We start from the raw sequence: 10,027 nt of genomic DNA on the forward strand, positions 1-10,027 counted from the left end.
GATTGCGCGCGCGCAGGGCTGGTCGGAGTGCGCTCCCCCTTCCCCCCTCCCGTCAGGGTCACGTGAGCGGCTCAGTCCGCACTCTCCCGGGGGCAGCCATTTTCTTGAAGGCTGTTAAGCTAACGACCCCTTCAAAGTACTCAGATGAGAAACCTCGGGTTCTTTCCGGTCTAGTAGTTATCAACCGCCGCAGCAATAAAAGGCTTCTATCACTGAGACCTAGAAGTGTCTAATTCAAGGGTCCCTTACTCCGCAGGTCCTCCACTTTAGTTGTTTCTTTAGTCCGTAGAACCATGAATGGCGCAAGCCCAGAAAACGGAGTCTTGACTTTTTGAAAGATGTGCTCCGAAGGACGAGGCCTAAATCGGAAGCCTTAGGATAAAGCAAGTCCCTGAGAAGTCCTGGTGCTTTAAGAGTGCGTGCCAAAGGGGCGGAGTCTAGAGCGGAAGTTATAAATCAGGACCGAAGTCCTGCTGATGAAAGGCGGAAGTGGAATGTCGGAGGCTGCAGTCATGGCGCAGGAAGAGGAAGATATTCGGGACTACAATTTGAATGAGAAGCAGAAGGCGACCAAGGCCAAGTATCCTCCCGTCAATCGGAAGTACGAGTGTGAGTATGAGGCTCGCTTCTTCCACCTGCTCTCCTGCCTCTGGCTCGCTTACCACTTCCGCTTCAGGACCGATCCCCTGTCGCCTGTTGTAGTCTCATTTGTACTTGTTCGCGGAGTCTGAGTCGGGGAACCCGGGCTCCCGCTTTTAGAGTCTCCTGAACTTCTTCTGCATATGCCTCATCACATTTGTCTTGTGGGGATTCTAGTGTATTCTAAAGATAACCGTAGTTTCAAGCGTTTGCGTGGATGTGTCGCCCCCTTGTATCTCCCAACAGTGGGGTAGTGGGTGGCCAGGTCAGAGAACTTTTTTTTTCACAGAACAACATTTTTTTCTCAAAAGAGTGTGACTGAAAGACATACTGCTACAGAATTTACCAGGCGACCGAAAAGCACACAGGAGGACTTGGAGGTCCGGGGTAAACCCCTGTCTTCTCCGATGTCTCACATGTACTAGGATAGTGACTCGGGGCCAGCCCTCCAAACCCCGAGTAAGCCAGTGTGGAGGAAGCTTCCTCTGTATGCCCTTCGGTTTCTTTGTTTTCTATCTGTTTCCTAACCGCCAGGCTTTTGTGGCGGGCTTGCACAGCCCCCCGAGTCAGTCAGAATGGGGGAGTTAGATGGTATGGGTGGCCTCCCTGTAGCTAAGCTGTTACGGTCTCTGTTTATGGCCCCTTTGTACATTGGGAGTAAGTAGGAAAACAGGTCTTGCTAGACCAGATTGTGGAAAAGGGGCAGTGACTTCAGTATAGGCTGTCAAGAATGTACATTAGGCCCTACCCGGTTTGGCTCAGTGGATAGAGCGTCGGCCTGCGGACTGAAAGGTCCCAGGTTCCATTCCGGTCGGGGGCATGTGCCTGGGTTGCGGGCACATCCCCAGTGGGAGGTGTGCAGGAGGCAGCTGATCGATGTTTCTGACTCTCTGTCCCTCTCTCTTCCTCTCTGTAAAAAAAAAATCAATAAAATATATTTTTTAAAAAAAGAATGTACATTAGGTTACTGGCACAGATTCAGGTTGCTAGCTCCCCCCAAAATGTCTTATTTTCCCCATCAATAACCATTGTTATTCAGACATGAGTATTTGGGAAGATGTTTTCTTTGAAAATAAAGTGATTCATTCCATCAAGGAAAATTACACAGTGTTTGTTGGCAATGGTAAGATTCAAGCTTCCAAGTGCAATTAAAATTTTGGAAAACTTGTACCTGCCATCATGATCGGGACAGTTTCCCAGTAGCTACAGACTTTATTAACGTACAAGATAGAGTAAGAGCTCATTGTTATTGCCTCAGATTTGACATTGTAAACCAACGTTTAAAAAACTACCACGTTTCTAGTTTATTTTTTAATATTTTTTTATTGATTTCAGAGTGAGGAAAGGAGAGGAAGGGAGAGATAGAAACATCAAGGTGAGAATCAACAGCGGGCTTCCTCCTGCACGCCCCCTTCAGGGTATCCTGCAACCCAGGCACCTGCCCTGACCCACAATTGAACTGTGACCTCCTGATTCATGGGTGGAGGCTCAACCTCTGAGCCACACAGGCTGGGCCTTTTCTAGTTTTGATGTAACATCAAGGAAGACTACATAGAGTTTTTTGAAAAGCTATTAAATATTCCTCCCTTTATTCCTGCATATTTGTGAGGTTGGATTTTGTGTTCTCCACCTAAATCAACACATTGAAAGTCAGTCATTAAAAATATTTGCAAAAATGCAAAATAGTGTTACTTTTCTCACTAAGTGTTTTGAAAACATAGTTTTATTTTTCATAAAATATGCAATTAATATTAAATAGAATACACCTGTTTTTTTTATTTTTTTGTCATGTAATCCTTCATTGTTAATCAACTATATCATATACTAGAGGCCTGAATGGGGTCCGGCTTGCCCATCCCAGGCCAATTGGGCCAGGCTGGCAGGGGGGTAGGGGAGAAGGGGCCTCGGCTCTACCCCCCATCGGGGTGGGGGATGATGGGTGGGGCGGCCGGGGGGAGGGGGCCTTGGGCCACCCCTGGTCAAACTCCCAGTTGAGGGGACAATTTGAATATTAGCCTTTTGTTATATAGGATAATCAATAATTTAGCCTCTAGCTTACAGTGTTTTATCTCTTGTATATAATTCAAAACTCATAGATTAGTCCACCATGTTATGGTACAAAGATTTCAGTGGTTACTACTATTGTACACTTGTTCCTGGGGTGAGGATAAATGCATCTTCTGTGAACATCAGAATAATGAGCCATTCTGGCCCCTGTAAACGCAACACTTAGTCTTGGATAATCTTTCTTACATAATTGTGTGGTAGTCAGTGCATTTTCATCTTATTTGCATCTCTTAAGTATTTAGTCTTAGGTAATATTGGCATATAAAGTAAATTTATAGACATAATTATAAATGCCATAGTCACAATTATTTATGAGGATAAAACCATTAGGACATCAGCAACAATAAGTACAGATGTTGAAGACAAGTATGAAATTAAATACCTTTCTTCATATAGCATCATGGTTAAGAGGCTTGTCTTTGCAGCTAGAAAACAGGTTCTGTTTCTGATAATGCCACTTAGGGGGATGTGAGTTGGAATGGTACTTGGACTCTGTGCCTAGGAGCTCCTCATCCAGGGAGAGCAGGGATGTGATTTTCCAACATCACATACCTGTGCAAGTCCCTCTGAGCTGGTGCAGGCATTCTCACTACTCCTTAGTGAATTCTGTGGCCACATTCCTGAACGTCACCTGTCTGCTCTACGGAATGACCTTCACTCTGTGCTCTCAGCTTCCAGATCTGTCTGCTGTTAGTTTTAAATTTTTTAAGTATTTAAAATTTTTCTTCAGTTAAAATTTCTAGTGGGGTTAATATTGCCAGGTACAACTCATAAACAAAAGCTTTTTGAGGTCCTCAATAATTTTTAAGAGAGTAAAGTGTCCTGAGACCAAAAAATTTGAGAAACACTGCCCTATAGCAATCTGTTTAAAAAACTGTTTATTTTTTTAATTGAGGTATACTTTACATATAGTAAAAATGCTGAGATCTTAAGTAAAATAAAGCCCATTGAGTTTTGATACTCAGATACACTGTGTAACCATCACCCCAATCACGTTCTAGAACATTTCCATCACTCTAGAAAGTTCCCTTTTGCTTCTTTCCAGTGAGTACCCTGGGCCCTTCCACACCTTGATGTAGACACTGTTCTGATATCTGTCATCGTAGCTTAATATTGCCTGTTTTAGCATCTCATATAAGTGGAATCTCAGTATAGAGTCTTTATGCCTGGCTTATTCACTCAGTATTAAAGATAAACAAAGCCAGACGTTAAAGTGATGAATGGATATTATTTAGTAACTACTGGCAGTAGGAGGAAGAGCTGAGCTCCATTCTGATTTGTGCAGAGCTGATTGGGCCTTTTAAAGGGAGAGTGAGGGAGGAGAAAGAGGGGAGAGCTGAGTGGCGACAGAAGTGGACAAATTACAAAAGGTTGGGTCAGTGTAAACTCGATTAGGCCAGCAGCGTTTGCTTGCTGGCAGTTGTCGAAGTTAGGATTCTGTCCTCCCACAGAGACAGAGCCCTTCTTGGTGATTACATTTCAAAGGAATGACTCTGGAGTCCTTGAGAAAGACACTTCTGGGCTTTAAAAGATAAATATTCATAAGTCATTTTAGTAAATGCTCTAAGCAACAGAGTTCAAGGGCCTATGGTCAGGTGTTGGCTAGAACAAACAGTGAATTCTTCAGACTGTCTTTCCTCTCAAGTAGACATTGTAATGGGGGGTATGGGAAGAGGTAAAGTGTATAATTCTAGGAAGTTGGGTGACTTTATGCTGCTAGAAGCCATACTCAAGTTTGGCCAGGTCTCTTAGTGCAGAGAGTAGATGGAGTTGTTAGGTGCTGAGAGTTCTGCAGTTTTTACTTAACATTTTTGAGGTTCCTGTTAATATAGTATTAGTAGTTCACACTTTTTGTTGTTGTTTTTAATCCTCACCCGAGGATATTTTTCCATTGATTTGAAGGGAGAAGGGAGACAGGGAGAAACATTGATGTGAGAGACACATTGATTGGTTGCCTCCTGCACGCATCCATCCAGGGCCGGGAAAGCTGCAACCAAGGTACATGCCCTTGACTGGAATCGAACCCAGGACTCTTCAGTCCGAGGGCCAACCCTATCCACTAAGGCTAAGCCAAACCGGCTACGGCCACACTTTTTTATTGCCGGGTAGAACTGCATTGTATTCCTCTGTTTTATTTGTTCTCTTGACAGACATTGGGTTTTTAATTTGGGGGAATCAAATTGCTGTGAATATTCTCATGTTTTGTGAATACATGCTTCATTTCTCTAGGGTTAATACTAGTCATTTTCTTTTAACCTGTCATCTTTGCTGGTCATGAGCTCCTTGGTGCCTGAAACATATTAAGTCCTCAGTAATGTTTCTGAGTGAATTAGAGATGAGTTTGAACCTTGAGTGCCACTGGAAGATGGTGTTACGGTTTAAGCAGCACTAAATTGGAAGTCAGAAAATCTCAATTCTAGTCCCAACTCTACCTCTAATCAACAGTGTGGTCCTGAAAACGTCACGCAATCTCTAGATTTTGGGGGTTTTCTTGTAGTGAAGGAATTATATATTAAATGATCTCCAAGACTTCTTCTACCCCATATATTTGTGATCCTAAGTGGGAAGAATTGATGGAAGTCATAATATGAATGAAGAATAGACTGAAATGTTGAGACAACAGATCCAGTGGGAGCTTGCTATTAGTTCTTTAGCTATTTATTTAATTCATATTAACAGAATAACAACTGTAAATGCTTAGAAGAAATTTAAAAAATAACCCTTATTAAAGCAATTAACTTTTGTGTAAATGGATAGCAAAAGGTGTGATCTGCCCACATTTTCTCTCTTCAAGGTTGATGTTCTTAATAATGAATTAGAGTTCTTTTCTTGTGATTAGCAGGCAAAGTTTAGTTACTTACAAGTGTTTTTCATTCTCTTCCTCAGATTTGGATCACACAGCAGATGTCCAGTGAGTATAGCTGGAGTTTATGCTTTTGAAACCATGTGCTTAAATAAGAAAGCTGATGTTTTGTTTTTAATCCTCACCCACGGATATTTTTTCTATTGATTTCTAGAGAAAGTGGGAGGGAGGGAGGAGAGGGAGGGAGGGAGACATCAGCATGAGGGCGACACATTGATTGGTTGCCTGCAGCAAGTGCCCTTACTGGGGCTGGAGAATCTGCAACCTAGTACATGCCCTTGACCCCGAGACCTTTCAGTCTGCAGGTTGATGCTCGACGCTCTAACCACCGTACAACCTGCCAGAGCAAGAAGGCTGATGTTTTCATCTCATCCCCAGTTATAATTTTTCTCTTGGTTACTTTTGAAAGTGAAAATGGTGGTTTACTAGCATCCAGTTTCAGTGCTATTAAGTTCATTTGAGGCCTTTGGTTTTGTATTATTCATATTGATTTTATTTTGACTGCTGTCAGGTTTTGTTTCTTGCAGTGGATTATATTACTCAGGGCATGAATGTATTTCTTTAGGTTACATGCATGGGGAGATACTCTGGAGGAAGCTTTCGAGCAATGTGCAATGGCCATGTTTGGTTACATGACAGATACTGACACGGTGGAGCCCCTCCAAGCAATAGAAGTAGAAACACAAGGTAACCAGTTTATTTACAAGGAAGAAATTATTATACAAGTGTGCAGTGTTCTACATAATTTCAGAATATTTTCACACTTAGAACAACAAATTGATTATGAGCCTGTTCTTCCTCTCTCAATTTGCCTAAAAAATTCATTGCACTTTTAAATTTGAACAAGTTATTGGAGATGAGAATTATTAAGCATCCTATTATTATGTTTCTCTTTGATTCTGTGTAGGAGATGATTTGCAGTCTCTTCTGTTTCACTTTTTGGATGAGTGGCTTTATAAGTTCAGTGCTGATGAGTTCTTCATACCCCGGGTAAGCAAGGAGTTTTCATTTTTAACTGAGCAAATAGGTTCTTAGTTCATATTTTAAAATGGAACAAGTGATTTAAAGTAGGACATGTGATGTAAAACCATGCCATACAGATATGTATTGATGATATTGATTTGCAGAGATTATAATGGCCATAGGCTCTTCTTGGTTAACCTGAGTTTGTCTATGTATATGCTATTTGTATGTATTTATTTATAAATGTTTTTATTGATTTTTGAGAGAGAGAGAAAGGGGGAGAGAGGTAGAAAACATCGATTGGCTGCCTCCTACACAACCCCTACTGGGGATCACACCCACAGTGCAAGCATGTGCCCTGACTAGGAATTGAACCAGTGATCTCTTGGTTCATGCGTCGATACTCAACCACTGAGTCATACCAGCTGGGCTGATCTCTTATTATATATGTCACTAATCAGGATTGTGTGATAAGAATGTACCTACTATCTTTATTGACATTTTTTATGTTTCCCAAGTTTGAGCTATATTTATGTCCATTTATATGTTCTTTTTGCCCCATTTGAAATTTAGTAGCTCTGCCATATTGGCTTAAGTTTAAAAATTGGTGCTTTTAGTTTTCCTTAATTTGAAAAAGGAAAGGTCAGATTGAAATTGTAGCCATCAATCTCTAGAAGGGAACACCTCTCCAGCATCGTCATTATCTAGTGCACATGGCCCCTCCTTGCTTCCATAATCCCTTCATTCTCTCCCTTACCAGCTTCACTATGTATATCCTTCCAACTGGGTCATTCGTTTTACAGAGTTCAGATGCCAACAATATTACATAAAAATAGGCTAAGAGTGCTTCAATTATACCTCAATAAAGTTGAAAAAAATAGACTGAGAGTGATTGAAATCTTATGTCATCCTCTATCTTACAGAAGAATTCTTTTGACTCAAGTTTTTAGATTGTACATTTTCAAGAATGCCTCCCTTGAATATGTAAGAATAAAACATCATCTCTGTGAAATATATTTAGTTTATCATTCTATATTAGTTAACATTTTAATTTTCTTTGCATCATAGAAGTTGTATGCTGTTTAATCTAGAAGAGGTGATAACCTAGAAGTATGTTTGGTAGATGGTCTGTAATGATCATTTTAAAACATTAAAATAATTTTTTTTTCTCTTTAGGAAGTAAAAGTACTTAGTCTTGATCAAGTAAATTTCAAATTACGGTCAATTGGGTAAGTTTGAAAATTTAACTAGCAGGTCATGAAAGATGTTAAGTTATATTCTTCACTGAACTTAACAGAAAAGTCAGAGGACCAATTGCATCCCAGTAGGTACAGGCTTTTCAATTTGTTAAGCTTTGTTAGAGACTTAGGAGGAAGAACTTTGGAGGCCGAAACTTGTCAAAACAAACTTGATTTGAGTTGTTAAGCCTGATTCCCAATTTGTTGATTTTTTTTTTTAATCCTCATCCAAGGACATGCTTAGAGAGAGGTAGGGGAGGAGGGAGAGAGAGAGAGAGAAACAGCAACGTGAGAGAGGACCATCCATCGCCTTCTGTACACTCCCCAACCAAGGATCAAACCCCCAAACCAGGTCTGTGCCCTGACTGAGTATCGAACCAGCAACCTTTCAATGCATAGGACAATGCTCAACCACCTGAGCACTTTGGCTGGGCCCAATTTGTTAATTTTTTAAAAATCTTTAATCCCTTGCACATGGCCTTTATTTTATAATTTTATTATTTTTTAAAACTCATTTCAGAGAGAGAAATGGAGAGGGAGAGAGGGATAGAAACATCAAGGATGACAGAGAGTCATTGATCGGCTGCCTCCTGCACAACCCCCTAGTGGGGATCGAGCCTGCAACCCGGGCATATGCCCTGCCCGGGAACCGAACCTGGTTCATGGGTTGACACTCAATCACTGAGCCACACTGGCCAGGCCAATTTGTTGATTTTTAGCATAAAAAGTATATAATTGCTAGTTGGCACAGATATTTGCATAAAGCCTAGCTTGGTGATGGGAAGCTGATTTGTCTTTTCTCAGATCCTCACACCTGTACTCCATTCAAACCAGTTTCTTTTATAAAATTCTTCCTTTCCTCCAGATTTTGTGAACTCTTGATTAGGTCACTTTAATTGCCTTGGTGTTTCCCAGGTTTCTTCAGTCACTCGATATCTTTTTTATATAAAGCCTATCTTTTCCATTTCATGTTGAATTTTACTTTTATGTTTCTTTTTGTAAAGTGAAGTCTTTTATTAACTCCTCTTTTTTAAAATATGTTTTTATTGATTTTAGAGAGAGTGGAAGGGAGAGGGATAGAAACATCGATGAGAGAGAAACATCAATCAGCTGCCTCCTGCATACCCCTTCTTGGGGATCTACCCTGCAACCCGGGCATGTGCCCTGACTGGGAATTGAACCAATGACCTCTTGGTTCATGGGTCGATGCTCAACCACTGTACCACACCAGCTGGACTTAATACCTCCTTTTTTAGGGTGAGGAAATAGACTTGTCCAGGGTACTTAGCTATAAATGGTTGAACAGAGTTTTAAAACTTAACTCTTTCTATTACTATTGCTGCTTCTGTTACTGGGATCTTCAGCCACATTAGTGTGGAAGGGAGAGAAAATACGTCTAGTCAAGTTCTAGGAGAGTACCTTTGTAGGGCCTTCTATCTACAGACCATGGTTTGTTTGTTTTTTTAATTATAAAACACAAACCAAATTCAGACTGTCTTATAGAATATGTTATCTTTATTTTGCTTTCCCAAGGGGGGGGGGGATGATATTTCATTAGTTTTTAGCCTTGAGTACAGTGAAAATTTTGGATTAACTACAGAGTGTTTGTTGAGAGTCTACCTATGTACACTATACTAGGGCAATATTTTTAGTTTAATTATCGACTTTGTTGAAATGGCTGTTGCACATAAGTCCCTCAGTAGCTGTATCTGCTAGCAACCAAACTGAAATTTATACTCCTTCCATCTCTTGGCTTTCTAGTATCTTAACTATATTTGTAAGGATTATTTTAAAATATGTGAAGAGAGAACAAATATTAAGTTTGGGTAATTTTAATCATGTTTTAATTTTCCTTTTTCAAGGTGGGGGGAAGAATTCTCATTGTCCAAGCATCCTCAGGTATGTTTTTAATCCAGCCACTAAAACATTTTATACTTTCTTACCATAAAATTTGGTGTATGTGGTAGTAAACTTCAATGAATTCTAATAAATTGGTGTAAAGTGGTTTTTCTCAGCTGTCTTTGACCTATCTGGACATATTATGTTAAAACACTGATTTCACACAGCTAATTTGATGGGTTAAAGGTTAGCACTTGAGCCCTGGCCAGAGATGTTTAGTGGTTAGAGTGTTGGCCCATACCAAAGGGTCTGGAGTTCGATTCCTGGTCAAGGGCACATCCCTGAGTTTGATCCCGCAGCCCCATTCGGGCCATGCGGGAGGCAACCAATTGCTATATCTCTCATGTTAATATTCCCC

The 10,027-nt window shown here is 40.7% G+C and overlaps 1 protein-coding gene across 4 annotated transcripts in view; it reads left to right on the top strand.

The window, feature by feature from the left end:
- The first annotated feature begins 77 nt into the window (after nt 1–77).
- ZBTB8OS (zinc finger and BTB domain containing 8 opposite strand) overlaps nt 78–10,027 on the top strand; it is an 11,882-nt gene continuing 1,932 nt past the window's right edge. The window contains exons 1-7 of one of the 4 annotated variants that reach the window (XM_015572828.1): nt 520–609; nt 1,975–2,014; nt 5,593–5,617; nt 6,135–6,256; nt 6,477–6,559; nt 7,709–7,761; nt 9,633–9,669. In XM_015572828.1, coding sequence (XP_015428314.1) covers nt 6,184–6,256; nt 6,477–6,559; nt 7,709–7,761; nt 9,633–9,669 — 246 coding nt within the window. In that variant the 5' untranslated portion in view covers nt 520–609; nt 1,975–2,014; nt 5,593–5,617; nt 6,135–6,183. Of the gene's footprint in view, nt 610–1,974; nt 2,015–5,592; nt 5,618–6,134; nt 6,257–6,476; nt 6,560–7,708; nt 7,762–9,632; nt 9,670–10,027 lie in introns of all 4 variants that reach the window. The other 3 variants (XM_006777368.2, XM_015572827.1, XM_015572826.1) reach the window with 3 other exon arrangements.

This window comes from Myotis davidii, unplaced genomic scaffold, assembly GCF_000327345.1.
Source record: "Myotis davidii unplaced genomic scaffold, ASM32734v1 scaffold88, whole genome shotgun sequence".
Lineage (NCBI taxonomy): Eukaryota > Metazoa > Chordata > Mammalia > Chiroptera > Vespertilionidae > Myotis > Myotis davidii.